At 37.8% G+C, this 20,609-nt stretch overlaps 1 protein-coding gene across 4 annotated transcripts in view; it reads left to right on the plus strand.

Moving 5' to 3' along the window:
- The window catches only part of mki67 (marker of proliferation Ki-67), a 47,337-nt gene extending 30,082 nt beyond the window's left edge, over positions 1–17,255 (plus strand). For 3 of the 4 annotated variants that reach the window (XM_048551030.2, XM_048551027.2, XM_048551031.2), the window contains exons 13-16: positions 908–1,995; positions 3,872–4,016; positions 7,796–11,323; positions 16,682–17,255. In XM_048551030.2, coding sequence (XP_048406987.2) covers positions 908–1,995; positions 3,872–4,016; positions 7,796–11,323; positions 16,682–16,812 — 4,892 coding nt within the window. In that variant the 3' untranslated portion in view covers positions 16,813–17,255. The remainder of the gene's footprint in view (positions 1–907; positions 1,996–3,871; positions 4,017–7,795; positions 11,324–16,681) is intronic. The other variant, XM_048551032.2, reaches the window with a different exon arrangement.
- The last annotated feature ends 3,354 nt before the right edge of the window (positions 17,256–20,609 follow it).

Below are 20,609 nucleotides of genomic sequence, written 5' to 3' on the forward strand. Positions count from 1 at the left end.
CAAAATGGAAATGTATCATGAGTCAAGACAACTGTGCAAAGATACCACAAAAAGAATCACCACTCATAACAGGCATTTAGAGAAATATTTATGGACAAACTACGGTTTACATGAACTTTTAAGATTATGTATGTGGGGTGAAGTGCTTTTTTCTAATTTTAGAATTTTAAAATTGTGCTATCATATAATTTATTCTCCATTTTAGTTATATATTTCTAATGTAATAACCAAAATGTACAAACAAGACCTGCATTTGTACAGCACCATTTTTATGTTGTAAAAGTTCCAATAGAGGGACTTTTCACAGGAATGTTATCAAATAAAATTTAATAAATTACATATTAGAACCAGACCAGTGAGAGTCTGAAGGATTTAGTGAGAAATCCCAAACCTGAGGCGTAAGCATCTGGTGGTTCTGTTGCCAGAGGTAGACTAATGAAAGTTGGAAATTTATGTAGGGCCAGATGTATAGGAAAGCAAATAATTTTCCAGGATTGTGAGGCTGCAGGAGATTGCAGACTTAGAATAAAGCACTGCATAGACATGATTTGAAACTTAATTTTTAAAACTGCTGAGGCTGGAATCTAAAATAATGACCATAGGGGTGAATAGGAATTGGTGCAAGTTAAGCTATTAGCAGAAGAGGTTTGAATAAAATTTTGTTTATAAATGGTGCAAGACAGTAATCTCACCAGGTGAGCACAGATATTTTTTGTAGTAAGTGTAGTTGTTAATACTCTATATAATGGAAAATATTAACAAGAAGGAGGAAAGATAATCAAGTAACAAATACTATGTCCAATAAGTCCTAATGACTAATTACACCAAAAATAATGTTGTAAAGCTTTTTGTCAGTATTTGAAAATACATAACACCTATAAGATGTTTGTGTTGCTTTGTCTTTTAGGTGTAATGGTTGTCTCACCATTAACTACTCCTGGTCCAAGTAGTGGAAAATACAACAATTCAGTTTCACGCTTACTGAGATGCAGAGTTGATTTTTCTTCTGGTTTAAATGATCTTTGCAAAAATATACCAAAAATAAAAGGCAAGCCTGTGGAAGATATGGTTGGTGTAAAAAGAATCATGAAAACTCCTGAAACCAGAAGCCAGCCTGTGGAAGATATGCTTGATGTAAAAAGGATCCTGAGGACTCCCAGAGTCAAAGGCAAGCCAGTGAAGGATATGGTTGGAATAAAAAGAATCATGAAATCTCCCAAAGTCAAAAGCAAGCCTGTGGAGGATATGGTTGGCATAAAAAGAATCATGAAATCTCCCAAAGTCAAAAGCAAGCCTGTGGAAGATATGGCTGGTATTAAAAGGATCATGAGGACTCCCAGAGTCAAAGGCAAGCCAGTGGAGGATATGGTTGGAATAAAAAGAATCATGAAATCTCCCAAAGTCAAAAGCAAGCCGGTGGAAGATATGGCTGGTATTAAAAGGATCATGAGGACTCCCAGAGTCAAAGGCAAGCCAGTGGAGGATATGGTTGGAATAAAAAGAATCATGAAATCTCCCAAAGTCAAAAGCAAGCCGGTGGAAGATATGGTTGGTATTAAAAGGATCATGAGGACTCCCAGAGTCAAAGGCAAGCCAGTGGAAAATTTTGCTGGGTTATGTCAGCTCATGACTGAAACTAGACAAAAAGCAGAATCTCCTGAATTTAATTATGTTGGAATAAAGAATTTATTTCATACTGTGAAGGAGATGGAAAACTGTGACTATACTGGTCTGGATGAAATGTTTTCAACTGCTATAACAACTGAAAACAGTCCAGATTCCAAGTTGCAACCAAGTTTAAGGACAAGTGCAAACAAAGAGGCAACAAATAAACTGCCTGCACCACTTGAGAATATGATCATTGATAAACAGCTAATAGAAACAACAGAAAATAAATTGAGCCAGATTGTAGAACAGCACAATGAATTACAATCAACAACAAAAAATTCTCACAGACAAATGAGTGGTAATTCAAGTCTGACATCAGATGATAAGGCAAGTAAGATATAAAAATTAAAATGGTGGTAGACCGGGACTCAAATGCCGTCTCTGAAAGAATATCCAGTTATTAGTTTGTACATCTGGATCAGTTAATAGCTATCCATCATCTTTATTTTTATATAGATAGTAAGACCTTATGACTAACTGCTAATTTTCATGAGGATTCTTTTTCTGCGATAAATGTCTTTGCATCTGCTTTTAGGCAACTTTGATGTTTTGAACGCACTACTCTCAAAGGTGCTAAGCAAAAAATACTTCATTCCAGTAAATCTATTTACTGGATATTCTACTGTTGGGCACGTAGCCCAAATGATAGTGAAACATTGCTTCCGTTTGACTATTGTCTCTATTCCAGTGATATTTATTCCAAGAAAATTAGTGGCATCATTGCCGTAATTGAATTTTCTTACTTCCCTACCTAAGCACAAATTAAGTTATCTGATTTGATGACTGACTGACTAGGCAATCTAGAGATTTCTTTCTTAGCTTCGAGTCAACAAGGAATTTTTTTTTTTTTTTGGTTTAGTGTCTGTTTGTTCCCTTAACATTATTGGAAGACTCCAAGTGATTATCAGCCTAAGTGACCCATGGTTCATCTCATTGTTTAGTAGTGTATCATATGACTTAACACTTCCTAGATAAATGAAATTAATAAACTTTGAACACTACAAAGTATGATGGATGTCTACCAGCAATTGAAGACAAACATTTATGTCTACTTTGTTGTATGATGACTAAGGTGGAGATTTGTTCAAAGTCGTTTCTTGTCTTGAAACAAACCTTGTATTTAGTTATGCTCTTCCTCTTGTAATTGCTACTATTCCTGTGGCTATCAAGGCTGTTAATGGTAATGGATTACTAGATTTCCAATATCTCGCCATGTGCAGCTAACATTTTAATTATAATTAATGATTTCTTTATATGATATCTGTGCCAATCAGGTTTTTTTTACCTTAATTATTTAACAAAGGAATGAAGTCACAAGATTCTGTGGTTTAATAGAAGGATTTTTACTGTACAAGAACCAACAAAGCTGACCCTAAATGTTCCATTCCAAATACACTATTCTATATTGAAGCATCCAGAATTAATGTGTTAAACATGAATAAAAAGGCAAATTATAACTGACTACGAACCACAAATGCACATTCAATGGCAGATAATAAAAGATATACCTTAAGAATTGGTTCAGCAGTCCACTCATTGTGGAGGTCTCAGAGTGACACAATGCTCAAAATCTTTCACACAAAGAATTTCAAATCATATTAGCTAACCTTACGCCCAAACAACAGCAGTACATAATTAACCTGAATTCCACAGGTACAGTCTGCACCACTAATGAGATGTACCTGTTGAACCTGCTCAACTCTGTTTGAATAAAGCAGACTCACAGACATAATCTTCTAGTAACAGAAGTGGCTGCAACAACATTTTTTTTTTAATCATCTGGGTCAGGACGCTGATGACTCCAACTTGTTTGTGCTCCACTTCTGGATTCACTACCTGCTGCTGCCCATCTTGAGTGTCATTTAATAGTTATTCTGCATGGTTTGGTTTTGAAAATGGTGTTATTTCTGCTTCCCTAGCTGGAGGATCCGTTGTCTTTTATGTTTGTTCGGTTTCTGATAGAGTTAAATTCCTTTCCAGTCAGGCATTGATTTTATAATTGCTCTACAGAACGAGCAAAATGAATGATGAAGTGTACTTATGTATGTTTTATTACCCTGACAATGCTGGAGTGCTTTAAGGTATGACCCTTCTTTATATTTAAGTTAAAATCAAGTGGTAGGATTAAGATATGTGAAAGAATTTTTAAAATCTGTTTATTTTTACATACAACTTACTTATTCTGTTTCTCTTTCTGCCTCAGGTGTCGAGAAGGGGACAATTTCAGGCTAAAAGTGTGACCTCTTTGTCTTCCAAAGAACAGCAAATGCAACAACCTGAGCAGTTTGAAACTTTTCAAATGTTTCCTGAAGGTAAAAATGTTGGCTATTCGGAGAGGCAAACAGCTGGTATGTTTTAGTAATGCCCTGTTTTTAAACTTATTATTTGGCCTAAGTTTTCCTTTTCCCTAAGCATGTCACATAGTTGGATTATTTTAATTAACTTATTGGGCAAATGAAATATAATTTTATGCTTAATGAATATTCTTAAATCTGATGGATAAAGAATCCTTATTAAGGGTGAAAACCTTTCCTGGTAGAAGTGATCTTCTGCAAGTAATATATCAGAAAACCAAAGTTCTAAAGGCAAGAGTTGACCTGGATTCTTTAATTGTTCCCTTCTCCTTTTCATCCATTACTATAGATGTATGATCTATGGCATCTATTTCACACCCGTGAGCAGTTTTCTGATCATCTGATGATTTCAGTGGACTCTGTAATGCACACTGAGGATCTGGTTCCAGTCGATTTCGTTTCTATATCAAAGTTGTTTCTCCATTCTCTGAGAGACTTTGAGTCTACTGCTGAAATATAATGTAGTCCTCCCTACTGCAGGCAGGGCTGAAGCCATAAAATTGGATAGGATGGCCAGGGGCTCCATTCATATCTCTATTCACTTCTACTGGTATTCCATTGGCAGCAGGGGAAGTTTCAGGTGGATTGCCCTTTCCGGGTTAATTAGGATATTTAATTAAAGGCTTTTTCCTGCCACTGTAGTATTTTGCCAGCAGTGGTGAGTCCCATGCCAGGTAATTCGGCTGCCAGGGGAGGAACTGTTCAATCCTGCTCAAGCAACCTGAGCCTGGCTGGAGAACACCTTAACAAGAAGTGTGACCGTCACCTGTTATTCTTAAAACCCCTTCCTACTGACATCTTGATTGCTGCCTCCTACTTTGAGGGCAAGGCAACCTGACTAGCTTGTCCCATGTATTCTACGTGATCTCCGTCAATCTCTAGCCATGTAGGGTAATTGGGCATTACAATTTTCCAGATGTTACTCCTTTCTTTTTGGGATTTGAATTTGTTTGCAACCCAAAGTTCATACTGGGTGGGAGTTCAATTATACTTACCAGCTTCAGTGCACTAGGTACAGTTTGAAGGAAAAACAACAGTTTAAGATCAAATAGATTTAGTTTTGAAGTTATTGCTTCATGTGCTTGTTCTGACAAAAGCAAAATCTGAAATTGGATTGGCTTAATTCCTAGCAACTGTACTGATGCAGAAAATTGTTTTTAGAGCCAGTAACTAACTGCACACATCTAGTGGAATTTTTGACGTACGTTAAGTCAACATTTGCACTCCTGGAAATTCTAGTTGAGGACTGAAATGATCAGAATGCATCAAACTCTTTTCAACTAGACTGCCGCCTCTATTTTTATCCCTTTCTGGAACAGTCAGTGGTTTCAACAAACTGAATACTGTTTCACTTATGCTATTGGGGGTGTGTAGTACAGAATATGGAGCATATAGCCATTTTCTTTTCAAAGCCATGATCTATTATCAAGTTCCGACCTTTTACGTTCGACTTTCCTCCTAATTAGTCTTCTAAATTGGAAGAAATGCACAAACAGGTGCTCACCAAGAATTTTCATCTTTACTTTTGCTGATGTTGAAGCATCATAGAGATGTACAGCACACAAACAGACCATTCAGTCCAACTCGTCCATGCTGACCAGATATCTTAAATTAATCTAGTCCCATTTTACCAGCATTTAGCCTGTATCCGATTTCTTCCTATTTGTATATCTCTCAAAATGACTTTTAAATGATGAAATTCTACTAGCCTGTACCGCTTCCTCTAGCAGTTCAGTCCATGCATGCACCACCCTCTGAAAAAGCTGCCCCTTAGGTCCCCTTTAAATCTTTCCCCGCTAACCTTAAACCTATGCCCTCTAGTTATAGATTCCTCTACCCTAGGGAAAAGACCTTGACTATTCACCCTATCCATGCCCCTCATGATATTATAAACCTCTGTAAGGTCACCCTTTAGCCTCTGATACTCCAGACAAAATAGCCCCAGCCTGTTCAGCCTCCCTTCAAATCCTGCAATCCTGGCAGCATCCTTGTCAATCTTTTCTGAACCCTTTCAAGTTTCACAGCATCTTTCCTACAGCTAGGAGATCAGGATTGAACATAGTTCTGCTATAACGCTTGTTTCGTTAATGTAAATTGGCTGTAACGCAATTGATGAAAGTGAACGCTGTTGGATAACGTGAACTTTCTGCTGTACAGGTATAGTGATTGTCTGTTATGATTTCTCTATAAAGGAACTTTCAATGGTCATTTTCTATAGCGTGAGGTGAGACAAGAATGCAACTATCAAATTATAGAAGAACTACCTGTGTTCCAGAAGTGGCCTAAGCAATGTCTTGCATAGCTGCAACATGACCTCCCAGCTCCTATACCCATTGCTTTGACTAATAAAGACAAGCATACCAAATGCTTTCTTCATTGCCCTGTCTACCTGTGCCTCCATTTTCAAGGAGCTATGAACCTGCACTCTGAGATCTTTGTTTGGCAACACTTCTGAGGACTTTACCATTAAGTGTATAAGTCCTGCTCTGATTTGCCCTACCAAAATGCAGCACCTCACATTTATCTAAATTAAACTCCATCTGCCACTCCTTGGCCCATCTGATCAAGATCCCATTGTGCTGTGAGGTAAACTTTGAAGGACGCTACACCCACCAATTTTGGTATCATTTGCAAATTTACTAACCATAGCTCCTATATTCACATACGAATCATTTATATAAATGACAAAAAACAGTGGACCCAGCACCAATCCCTGGGGTGCACTGCTGGCCACAGGCTTCCAGTCTGAAAAACAACCCTCCACCACCACCACCCTCTGTCTCCTACCTTCTAGCTAATTTTGTATCCAAATGGCTAGTTCTCCCTGTAGTCCATGTGATCCACCCTTGTTAATCAGTCTACCATGCAGAACCATGTCAATTGCCTTACTGAAGTCCATGTAAACATCGTCCATTGCTCTGCCTTCATCAATCTCCTTTGTTACTTCTTCAAAAAACTCAAGCAAGTTTATGAGACAGGATTTCCCATGTGCAAAACTTTGTTGACTATTCCTAATCTGTCCTTGCCTTTCCAGATACATGTGCTTGCAGCAAAATTTATTAGAAGGTTTAACATTTGTTCTTCCCATTTAGGGACTCTGAAGATTAATTTAATTTGCTTGCTAGTTTGAGATCTGAAATGTATATTTCAGTCCGAAAAATAATAAAAATAGTTGATGAAAAATTTATAAATGTAACATTTAAATTTAATTTATCCATATGAAGTTTATAAAAATGTGGCTTTAGTTTCAGTAAAATCTGTAAAATGTAGTCCTAAAGTTGTTGGACACTAATATGCTAATAAACACAACTAGACTTAGTTGGACAAAGCACTTCAATTTTAGACAGGATCATCAATTCTGGAGACCCTTTGCCTCTAAGTCAAAAGCGTTTCAGGCACTTCAGAGACTTGAGTACAATATCTAACCTGATCATTGCGTCATAGCACGGAGGAAGTGCTGTCTTTTTCTCCAGGTGTGACCTGAGCTAGCATCATGTCTTCTTGCTCAGCTGAATAAAGTGAATCCCATGGTACTCTTTTGAAGATAAACAGAATTTTCTTTATGTGCTGGCCAAAATTTGTTTATTCCCAGCTGTCATTGCCAAAATAAATATCTAATTGTTGTTCGTGGGACCTTGCTGTGTACAAATTGGCTACCACATTTCCTGTATTAGAGTATTAATATATTACAAAAAAAACTTGATTGTAAAGTTCCTTAGACCATTGAGTTTGTGAACGGTGTTATATAAATACTTACTTATTTTCTTTTCCAGAATCCAAAGATGAACAAGTTACACTGAATAAACTAATTTCACCATCAAGGACATCGTTACGAGGAAAAAAGAAAACGCAAGAAATTGGTGCAGAAGAATGTATAACGACAATGAATACCACACCAAATAAGAGTGGATATCTAGTTGAATACACAGGGGAAGTAAACAAAATGGTTTCAACAAGGAAATCTTTGGGAAAGAAGAAATCTAATGATGTTGATGTAGAGATGTCACTTGGATTGAACGAAACCAGACCAGTTGAGAATGATTCTCACTGTGAGCAAATTGAAGGAGTAACTGTGGTAAAGCCACAGAGGAGATCATTGAAAGAAACGAATGAAATTCAACAGGTTGAGCCAGAAGAGTTGTCTGCCTCAACGAAAGGGAAGAAATTGAATAATCTTCAAATAACTGATGTGAAAATGTCATTTAGACCAAACAAAACCATGCCAGGTGAAAAAGAGTCTTCCCAGGAGCAAATAGAGGAAATAACTGTGTTGAAGCCACAAACAAGGAGATTATTGAAAGAGATGAAAGAAATTCCACAGATTGAGCCGAAGGAATTGTCTGCCTCAACAAAAAGAAAGAAAATCCTCAACATTCAAGATGCTGATGTGAAAATGTCACTTAGATCAAGTAAAACTACTGTAGGCACAAGAGAAGCTCGCCATGATCAAATTGAGGAAGTAACTGTGTTGAAACAAGAGGTGAGCTCGTTGAATGAGAAGGATGAAATTCAAAATTTTTCCAATGTTCAATTGAAGGAATTGCCTAGCTCAATAGTAAAAAATACCACACCAATTAAAAATGATTCTCCACGTAAAACTGGCAAATTGAACAAGCTGTTTACACCGTCAACTACATCACTGAGAGGGAAGAAGACTGTTCAAAATACCAACAGCACCGAAAACAAGACTGCAGCCCAAAATGTTCAAGACAGTGAATTAACAGATCCATCTACTTCAGTAAAGACCTGCAGAAAAGATAAGCGTCAAATTCCACAGCGACAAGTTAGAGAGATGATGCACAAAAATTCAGGGAAGAGACTTCAAAGAAGAAAGATGGAAACGGAAAATATCCAAATTACTGAACTGAAAAAGTCACCGGCAGCAAAGTCTTTGAAGGGTGAGATGAAAACTCAATACATACAAAATGAGAAATTAGACAGTTCACCATTGAGCCTAATGATGCAAGAAACAAGTAACATCCAAAATGTTGAATTAGCGATAACGACAAATGGACGTGCATCATCAAAAACTTTTGTAAAAGACAAGGAGGTTAAAATTCTTCCAGTTGAAAATCAGAAAGTGCTTATTACAAAAGGAAGATCACAGAGAAGAAAGAATATTAATGTGAAAGAAACTGAGGGACAACAACAACTTGGAACAGCAGATGGGTACACAAGGAAGAGAGGAACTCGCTGTGCACGTGTTGAAATCTTAAAGGACTCAAATGGCTTGCAGGGTAATTTAAGAAATGAAGCAGTTGATAACGGTAAAAGAGTTAACTTAGAAAATGTAAAATTAGTTGAAAAAAACCTGACTTGCTCCAGATCCACACGAAGAAAGCGAGGACCCCAGGATTTGCTTTTGGAAGATGTTGGACAGAATTCTGTTCCAGCAAAGAAACTGCGAAAAGAAGAACTTGATGCAGCACTATTAAGGAAATGCGTACACTGGGATTCTAAAATTGCATCTCCCAAGTTAGGTGGTACTGTAGAGATATTGCAGGATACAATTAGCAAAATAGATCTTCCTGTACTTGAGAGAAGGTCACGAAGAGGAAAAGCTGCAAAAGAAGAAGTGAATCCACAAGCTTCATTGGGGCCAATAAAAATACCAGGAAAAGCAGTACCTGAGCATGCGAGCAACAAAGTAATTGCTGATGTATGTGTATTTCCTGAATCACCTGAACAGAAAGGAAGAGCAAAAAGGAACAAAATTGGTGTTTTGTGTGAATCAAAGTCATTCAGTAAAGATAAATATGAAAATGTTCATGATGAAATGCCTGTAATGAAAAAGACTAATCAGCAAACTGAATCTGTCTTAAAGCCAACACCTACATCAACAAGACGACCACTAAGAGGGAAAGCTAGACAGGAAGTATGTCAAATTGAGGAAGAAAACGTAAAAGAATTGTCACCTAGGAAATCAAAAAGAAACACAGCAATGCAGAAAATAATGACATCTAATGATGAAGTGCCATATGTTCAAGTCAGTGGACTCTCAGGGAAAAAAGAAAAACGCAAAATGACTACGGCTCTATCTAAAACAAAGGTGAAAGACGTACAGGTAAAGGACTCGGTGGTTGAATGTGAAGCTATACCAAAGCACATCCAGCAACAGCAGCCAAATACGGCTACAGACAATTTTCAATTGGATACTGCAGGCAAACAGGTATTATTGCAAGAAAATGAACCAATTGCTCCAAGTTTCAAAGGTAAACGTCAACGAGCAAAGATTTCACTTAAAGAAAATGTTGCTTGCCTGGCAAATGTTGATATTGCTGTTGGAGAAGCTGTGCAAGGGAACAGAGCATATTTGAATGCCCCTGTCATTGGTAATGAACTGGTTGATGATTCCAATATCCCAGGTATCATTGAAGCTCCTAAACAAACTGCAAATAAAGGTGAAATTATTAATAAAGCAGCAAAAGCTTTCAAAGCAATGACCACTGCTAAGAAAACTGATACAGTATTGTCATATGAATGTGACATCAAAGGAAATACTCGACCCAAGAGAAGTGTTAGAAAGGGGAGATTTTCAAAAGAGATTGAAGCAAAAATTGAAGTGGAAAATGCTGGTCTTGAAACTGCAGAACAACTGAATTTGTCGAAGAAAGATTCAAAAGAATCAACTCAAACTGAGGAGGGTGTTCAGAAAAAAAAAACTTCGGACAAAAAGCTATTTGAACCAGCTATTAATGTAATCAGCAAGATGAAAACTGTTAAGAAAGATGTTCCATCTGTTTTGCAAGCATTGTCACATGAAGGGCCACACATTGAAGATCCTGTCAAGGTTCTCAGGAAGCGTGGTCATGAAATGGTTAAAAGAAGCACTTCAGCTGTCATCGGTCAGGAATTGAACACAGATGCAACTGGAAAGAGACAAGTTATAGTAAATTCAGCTACCACAGCTGAAAAAACCAAGAGAACCAGAAGAGACAATGAAACTGTTCATACAATTGTTCAAGTAGAGAAAAATGAATTAATTGATAAAAGGAAGAGGAGACCTAACTTTGAAGTGCAAACAAATGGTGCTAAGGATATACAGTCCAAGAAAGGTGAGCTAGAAGATAAAGACAAAGAGCAAGACCCCAGCTTCCTGTTGGTGGAACCTGCAAAACCAGCTCGGAGGGTTACAAGGGCAAACAAATCTTCTCAGCCTGCAGGAACAGAACCAATTTCAGATCACTCACCTACTGGTGCTTCACTTCAGCCGGCATCTTTAAGTTCATCAAAAAGAACCGTGAGAGGAAAGCGTGCTATTGCAGAAACTACCAATTTATCTCCTAAAAAATCAAAAATTGGTAAGAACCACTTTTCATTTGCATGCAAAACATTCAGTAAGAAATTCAAAACAAAACCTTTAATATATTTTTAAATCTTAAAACTGCACAAATTGCTTTTAATTAATTTAAATTGGTTATATATTGAGGAGGCAGTGGCCTAGTAGTGTTATCGTTAGACTGTTAATACAAAGACCCAGATAATATTCTGGGGGCACTGGTTCAAATCCTGTGACAGCAGATGGTGGAATTCGCATCCAATTTTTTTAAAAATGGAATTAACAGTCTAATGATGACCTATTGTCGATCGTCAGGAAAAACACATCTGATTCACTGATGTCGTTGAGGGAAGGAAACTGCCCTCCCAGCAATTAGGGACAAGTGTTAAATGCTGCCTAGCCAGCAAAGTTCTCATCCCTGAATGATTTTTTTTTTAAAGAAAACCTGGATAACTGCAACCTTGTGCAATGTGTTCTCCTCAACTGCCGTTATACTAACAGGAAGCAAAATCAGAAAAGGCCTACTTAAATTAATATTGGTAGTGCTTCTAACATAAATATTTATACGCCTAAATTCCAAGTAGAATTCTATTTTAATCTGTACTAGATCACAATTCCATTTATTTTCAAACACTTGTCTTCTCAGTTTGGACCTAAATGGCCAACTCCTTCATCTGAGACTGCAATACGTAGCCCTAGACAACTCTCCTTACAGAAACAACACAGTGTGGAGCTGGAGACAAACAGCAGGCCAGGCAGCTTCAGAGGAGCAGTTGCACTCACCCATCACCATCCCATCTTCCTTCTGTAGCCATACCCCTCCTCTCTGTATTTATTTCTGAGTTGTCTTCCCCCTCCCCATTGCTAAAGAAGAATCCCGACCCGAAATGTCAACTTGCCTGTACCTCTGCTGCCTGGCCTGCTGTGTTCCTCCAGCTCCACACTATCTAATCTCTTCAACTTACAGAAATTGCCTTTAGTATCTACTTTGTCAACCCATCTAAATTAGGGCAAAATTGCGTCAATAAGATCAAGTCTCATTCTTTTAAAGTCCAGAGTATAAGCTAATTCGAAGATGAAATAGAATAGTCCTCCTATCCTAGTCAATAACAGCTCATTTTCACCCTTTAAGGGAAGTATCTCTTTCATTAGCTAAGAAGACAAAAACTGGACTATATTTGAAATATGGTTTCACTAAAGCCTAAGTTTTTCCAAATCTGTCTTATTTTTGTATTTCAAATCCCTTAAAACAAGACTCCATTCAATGAGATCATGGCTGATCTGATATTAACTCTACTTTCCTGCCTTTGATTTACTTACTGATTTAAAAGGTTTTCTATCTCAGCCTTAAAAACACTTAATGAACTAGCCTTGACAGTCCTCTGTGATAAAGAATTCCACAGGTTCACTGCCCTCCGTAGAAATTCTTTCTCATCTGTACCTGAAATGTGCCTGTTACTTTGAGATTATGTCCACTGGTGCTAGACTCTTCCACGAGGGGAAACTGTATACATCCTGTCAAAATCCCCCAAAATTTTGTATGTTTCAGTTAGGTTTTCTCTCATTCTTTTAAGTTTCAATGAGTATAAGCTCAATCTGCTTAACCCTTTTTAAGGTAGTACCTCCACAGTATCAGCCTAGCGAACCCTCTGTGGGCTGGTCCTAATGCCACTATGTTTTGCTTTAAACAAGCGCCCCAAAACTGTTGTAGTATTCCAGGTGGTCTGACTAGTGCCTTGTAAAGATTCAGCAGAATCTCCTAACTTTAATACTCCATTCTCTTTGAAATAAAGACCAACATTCTACTTGACTGCTGTACTATTCACTGAAGTTGGATGCTGGCTTTTTGTGATTAGTGTACGACGACACTTAAAATCTTTCGATCTGTTGCTTTCAGCAGTCATTTTCCATTTTAATTAATATTTGGCTCCTTTTATTCTTCTGTCAAAGTGCAGAACCTAGCATTTTCCTACACCATAATATTCCGTCTGCCTGCCAAGTTGTTGCCCACTTGCTTAACCTGTCTAATCCCTCTGCAGAGTCACTGTCAACCTCAACATTTGTCTCCTCACCTATTTTAGTGTCATCTGAAAATTCCGCAATAGTACTATTGTCTGGTTCCTCTTTAAACAAGTTACAGCCAACTCCAGCCAGAATGTTGAGTTTGCTCAGGTGTCTCACAATATCAAAGTGGTTAAATTAATATGAACACAAGCCCGTACCAAAGTAACCCATTTCCCCTTTATTAGGAACAAAATGACAATAGTCTTTAATACTAAACATACTATCCCTAATCCTATTTGGCTCCTTAAAATTATAATACTTCCTGAGTCTCTTATAAATTTATGCAGGCGCTCCCTGTGGTTCTGTCTCTGGGTCTGCAAAGCTGTTTTCTTCTCCTCTTTCCCTCTGGATAGTCAGCTGGCCTCTGCCTCTTGCCATACTGGACTCCTCAGAAGGCTTCAGACGATTCCAGAGATTTTGAGAGCGGTTCCAAGAGTGATTTGCAGATTTATCCTGTTTTTGTACTTTTTATATGGTTTTCTGGAACTTTCTATAGTTCTGGCCAATCAGATAGACATATTTAATGGTTTGAAACCAGAGTCAGCCTTTCTGTCTGAGCTCTCCTTTGTTTAGTGGATACGTTTTTGGGGTACATCTGTCCAGAATAACAGTGTCTTTTACATCACGCTAATGTCATTACCACCTTGCAGCTGTGTTTGCACTGTATCTGGTGTGTGGGTTTTGTGATTTCAGAGTTTTACTTGACTAATGTACCCAGCATCCCTTGGTGTTTGGCCAATTTAGCAATCTATCAGTATTTTAGCAACAAGGAGGCTGCTATAGTACATTTACTTTTTTCATCTGAGTCACAGTACAGCTCAGGAACAGGTCCTTTGGCCCACCATGTCTGTGCAAATTATGATGCCATTCTAAACTAAACACGCTCAAAAGTATTCAACCTAATTTATCAGGCATGATTTCCCCTTCATGAAGCCGTTCTGACTCTGGTTGACTTTGTAATGTACTTCTATGCTCTGCTATTACATTCTGTTATAATAGACATTTTTCCCATAACTGACTTTAAGCTATCTGGCCCATAGTTGCTTATTTACATTTTGCCTCCATCTTCCAACTTACTATTAAGTTTTTTTCTTTGAATTTTATGCTATCCTTAATTTTCCTGATTAACAATGGTTGAACTAATCCTCTGCCTAGAATCCTCCTTCCTCACTGGAATCTATCTTTGCTGGTAGCATGAACTGTTTTCTTAATCATCTACCATTGTTCCTCAAGTGTCCTTGCTACTGAATTCTTTTCTGAGTCCACTCCAGCCAATGCAACTTAATATTTTTAAACTTAAATATGTGTAATTAAGTGGAGTTTCTGGCCCAAGTTCCCCTCTGTCCAATTGAATGCTAAATTTTAACCCACATTTGCCACTATTTCCTAGGGATCTTATTCTCTGAAATTGTTTATAAAAGCTTAATGTACTGTTTGTATTCCGAATTTCTTGTATTCACATATTAACTTTGTATTTTGTGAACAAGAATACACAAGACTCTGAATTCCAACATTACTTCCGCATTCATTTCAAAAATCTCCATTCAATCTGCCTAATGGCATAATTTCACACCTGCCGAAATTACATTCCATCCGTCATCTTCTTGACTAATTAGTTACACACTCGTATCCTTTTTGACGAATGTCATAGAATGTGGATGTCACTGGCTAGTCTAAAATTTATTGCCCATCTCTAATAGTCCATGGAGTAATGAACTGTTGTAGTTCGTGTATTGTCAATACATCCGCATTGTTATTAGGGAGGATTTTTGGGATTTTAATGGCAGAAGCAAAGGAAAAGTCATGTGCTTTTTAGTATTTGAGCCCACCTGACTTTGTATCGTAAGAAAGATGCTATATAGTTGAAGCCCAAACACAATACTCTTACCGTACTCCGCTACTTACAATTTTCCATCCATTTTCTGTCTGGTAAACAATCCTCAAACTGTACAACTACCTCAATCCCATTAACTCCACTTCATCTGACAACATCTTGCGTGAGATCTTCAGATTGCAGTACATCTAAATCTTCAAAAGGCATTAAATGATTTCCCTTTGTCTACTCTAATAGTTATACCTTTAATTTAAAGAAATAGTTAAACACTTCTCACCACTATTAATTTGTTTCTACTGAAATTGATTTTTGTTTCCACCCAAGTATGTTATTACCATGATCCTATTGATAGATTCTAGATGTCAAGCTGGTTAAGTTATAGCACCTTGTTTTTAATTCTCATTCCTCCTGAAGAGAGAAGTTATATTTCCCACCTATAAATCCATAGAGGTCATTCTAGAATCTAAACCAGTGCACCCATGTCTTTAAAGCCTAGTATGTTGACAGACCAATCCAGGAAATGTAAGCTTTTAGTTCCTTTGACGTTTCCAATACTACTTACCTTACTCATAATTACTTTGCAGTTCCCTGGCATTCAGGTCTATTCCTTGTGTCATTTGCTCTGAAGACAGATGCACTTTTTAAAAAACTTTTCTGACACATTTTTCTTTTCTCCCCCATTGTAATTTATCCTGTTTGACTTCGACTTTAAAGGACTACGCTTTAAGTGGGTAAATCTCTCCCTTTTTTTGCAAGCAGACTGTAAAGAGCTTCTACATGTATCTATGATTTTATTTAGTTTACTCTTCTATTTTCTGTATTTATTTCTGGTGATCTCTTTTATTAAACCCTTTCACACTCCCCTGCCTGTCCCACTCACATCCGCAAATCAGTTTAATTGCTTTTTTTCTTTATGGACAAGATTACAACCTGCTTGATTTAATTTAATATTATCCTGCTTTTCTAGTTATGACACTCAGATGCCCAGAATGTGAGCAGAGTGATGCTAGTGGCCACTGCACACCTAGGGTCTGCCTCCGTGTCTTGCCGTCTGCTTGTTGAGAGTTGTTGCTTGCCTCTTTGCAAATAATACATGCTGAAGGTCTCATGCAGACAATGGCTAATTATGCCAGCCCCTGAGTTAGGCATAATTGTACCATTTGCTGTGGAGTTTTGATTCAAAAGCATATTTATGCATAGAAGATTATGAATTACTTTATATTTTTGCCACTGTTAACCTACAATCAATCGTTTAATCTAATTTACTGATTGACTTCTCCCAACTTGTGCCTGAGTACATGATAGTTTTTAAATGCAAGTCATAAGCATGTCCCTATCAAACTTGGTATGCAATTCTTCTTGTGATCACTCTTCCCCAGTGGAATGTTTTAAGATTACTAATCAACCCTGTCTCATTCATGTGCATTATTAGTCATTTAAGGCTTTCTTTGTAAATTCTTCTTTTTGTCTATGACTTTACAGAAACCGTGACTGGAAAGGTGAGAACCCAAGGCAGAAAAATACAGAAAGGAGATGCGAGTACAAAAACCGAACTTGCTGCCATATCACAACCAACTAAGCCAACAGGGCGTTCTACTAGATCTCGAAAATAGAAAACCGTGGATCCAGTCGTCTTTTTGTCATGTGCCTGCATGTAGATTTCAGAAATTGCTTTTTAATGGCATTTTGATTTTCCTGCCTATTTTAATTTACTTTTGGTAAGTTTGAGCTTATAGTTTACCGCATAAAATGTTTAAGTTACTTCTAGTGCTTGGTGGGAAAAGAATATATTAATGCTACATTGGAATTTTAGAAGAAGAGCCAATATTTTTGTGATTTTTTTTATAAGTCTGTAGCTTGTGGGAGTAAATACAAAGCAATTATCAGTTGGAAGGAAGTGCCTATTGTGACGATGTAAACTCACAACTATGGAAGATTTTATTTTCTTTTATGTATCTGCATCAAGGATTAGAATTGTATATGGGCATAAATTGTATTTTATACACAAAATTCTTGCAAGAAATTTAATTTTACAATAAATTTTGTATCTCTGGTATATCCTGTCTAATACTCCTCTCCTGCATTCATTTGTTGCTCTTTCATGAAAAGACTTTTCAATAGATTTAAATTGTGATTCATAAAAACGTTAAGCTTAAGTTTTCACACGCCAAGGGCTCTAGTTTCATCAAAATGCCATGGAGCCCTGATTCATTACAATGTCCAAAACATGACTACGAAGCACTTCCTGAAGGTCTAAAGTTAATGCAGTGTTTTGGAAAGAGAGGGTCCCTTTTTGGATAGGTCCAGGGACATCTTTAGGAGGAATTAAGTGTCCAATTGGAGTGATAGAAGTCGACATGAATATGTGTAGCAAGTAGATGCTTTCATTGGAGGTGCTGAGGCAGTTGAATGTATGAAAATGTCATTTCTTTGGAATATCACCTTTAAGTTGGGGGTTGGATCTCTTCATTTTCTTAAAAAAAAGTTTGCTGTTATATTCTTCATCAAAGCCTGAGGGCTCTAATTGAAATTTATGTTGTGTGTCTGATTTTTGTAATCCATTATTATTGTCTCAATGGGATCCCTGTCAGTTCAGCATTTGACAGCTCAGATGCTTAAAACATCTTTGTAGTACTATAAATGCAAAAGCCTGTTTTAAGATTAAGTAGTTGAAGATTGTTAACTTCTTAATTTTAAACAATTACTACAATTTTAGATGAGTTCATCATTAGGCACTCAAGTTTTTTTTCTCAGCATGGATCCGGCGGTCTAACCATTGTGGACACTGACTGAGTTAGTATGGATGGTGTGAACACAAAAGAGGGAGCTGATATTAAGTTGGTAAGGGCCTGGGGGTGGTTAGCGACATGTAGGCTGGAATGGAGCGTATGAAACAGGGTAGTTTTTATGTTCAAAGACATGATTTTCTGTGAATAATTTTTGACTTTTGGGAGTACTTTTTCATTCTAGCTTACACACTTAGCTGATGTGGTCTTATATTGATTGTTTGTGCTCATTTCAAGATTCTTGAGGGAGCAATTGGAAGATACTAGGTAAAATTACCTGGGAAATTAGCTGCTGTTTATTCTGACTTTTCCCTGGGGGCTTCATTGTTTTTGACTTGAGTCAAGACAAATACCTTGTGCCAATGTAGTTCCTGAGCTGGAAAGTGTCCAAGTAGATTTCCTTCTGGCGTTTTTAAAGTTGCCTTTTCCTCTAAGCTTTTGCCTTTTGAAAACAGCATTGCATCCAGTTCTGTGATTGGTTCTCAGAACACTCAGCAGGAGCTGATCCATCTTGCCGACTTCTGGGGAACACACTTGAAGATCCAGTTTTTGGCTACTTTGATTGACTGTTATATACTCAATATGATAATCACAACAAAGGCCATGGGCACTAACAATCCTAATCCAATCACTGCCCTGTCCCCTGTACTCCAAAATTAGCAAAGAGATGAGAAGTGTTAGTGCAATTGCACCAAATACTGCTTAGCAACATCCTATTCATCTATAGTCATTTTTGGTACTGCTGGTACCATTTCGCTCCACACCTCATTCCATCATTGATTCAAAGATGGTTTTATGAAGTGAGTGACTGCCCAAGGCAATAAGGAGCCCTGGCAAATCTAAAGTTAAAGATGTTCATGTTATTTGTACCCCATCTACCAAATTAAAAATTTCACTACCTCCAACATCAGTGCAACATGACTGTAAAGTGAACCATCTATATGGAATACAGTATACAGTGCTGGTTTCTATGGATACTCATAAGTATAGAAATTAATTAGATAGCCAAATAGATACATAGAACACTATGTAAATATGAAACAGGCTGAGAGTAAACCGGTTGATGTGGTGTATATCGATTTCAGCAAGGCGTTCGATAAGGTTCCCCACAGTAGGGTATTGTACAAAATGCGGAGGAATGGAATTGTGGGAGATATAGCAGTTTGGATCGGAAATTGGCTTGCAAGAAAACAGAGGGTGGTAGTTGATGGGAAATGTTCATCCTGGAGACCAGTTACTAGTGGTGTTCCGCAAGGGTCGGTGTTGGGTCCACTGCTGTTTGTCATTTTTATAAATGACCTGGATGAGGGCGTAGAAGGATGGGTTAGTAAATTTGCAGACGACACTTAAGGTCGGTGGAGTTGTGGATAGTGACGAAGGATGCTGTAGGTTGCAGAGAGACATAGATAAGCTGCAGAGCTGGGCTGAGAGGTGGCAAATGGAGTTTAATGCAGACAAGTGTGAGGTGATGCACTTTGGTAGGAGTAACCGGAAGGCAAAGTACTGTGCTAATGGTAAGACTCTTAGTAGTGTAGATGAGCAGAGAGATCTCGGTGTACATGTACACAGATCCTTGAAAGTTGCCACCCAGGTTGACAGGGCTATTAAGAAGGCATACAGTGTTTTAGCTTTTATTAATAGAGGGATCGCGTTCTGGAACCAAGAGGTTATCGTGAAGCTGTACAAAACTGGTGCGGCTGCACTTGGAGTATTGTGTACAGTTCTGGTCACCGCATTATAAGGAGGATGTGGAAGCTTTGGAAAGGGTGCAGAGGAGATTTACTCGGACGTTGCCTGGTATGGAGGGAAGGTCTTATGAGGAAAGGCTGAGGGACTTGAGGCTGTTTTCATTAGAGAGAAGAAGGTTGAGAGGTGACTTAATTGAAACATATAAAATAATCAGAGGGTTAGATAGGGTGGATAGGGAGAGCCTTTTTCCTAGGATGGTGACGGCGAGCACGAGGGGGCATAGCTTTAAATTGAGGTGTGAAAGACATAGGACAGATGTCAGCGGTAGTTTCTTTACTCAGAGTAGTAAGGGAATGGAACGCTTTGCCTGCAACGGTAGTAGATTTGCCAACTTTAGGTACATTTAAGTCGTTATTGGATAAGCATATGGACGTACATGGAATAGTGTAGGTTAGATGGGCTTGAGATCGGTATGACAGGTCGGCACAACATCGAGGGCCGAAGAGTCTGTACTGTGCTGTAATGTTCTATGTAGGGATGACACTTGGTTGAGACATTTTAAAGTTAGAATAAAAAAGCACTTTGAATGAAAGCTCCTTTCAGGCCTACAGACCAAAAGGAAATGACCCACTTAATGACACAACCATGATAATGTATGTATAGTGAAAACTTGTTTAATCTTGGAAATAATAATAACATGTTCAAGAGAATTTCACCGGACACTGACACATCAGGAGCTTGACTACCCTTACAGTGGAAGGTTTTTATCTCAACCATGGATTGGTCTAGCCTTCTAATGAGACTTTCTTGTTTTGTACTGTTTATGGTCATGTGAGAAATTATATGCTTGAGTAACAAGCATAACAGAAGTGTGGAAGTATGTGTAGGTACCTCCCTTCATTGACAGTCTCTTGAACTGTATCCCTGCAAATATA

The sequence above is a fragment of the Stegostoma tigrinum genome, chromosome 20 (assembly GCF_030684315.1).
Source record: "Stegostoma tigrinum isolate sSteTig4 chromosome 20, sSteTig4.hap1, whole genome shotgun sequence".
Classification (NCBI taxonomy): Eukaryota; Metazoa; Chordata; class Chondrichthyes; order Orectolobiformes; family Stegostomatidae; genus Stegostoma; species Stegostoma tigrinum.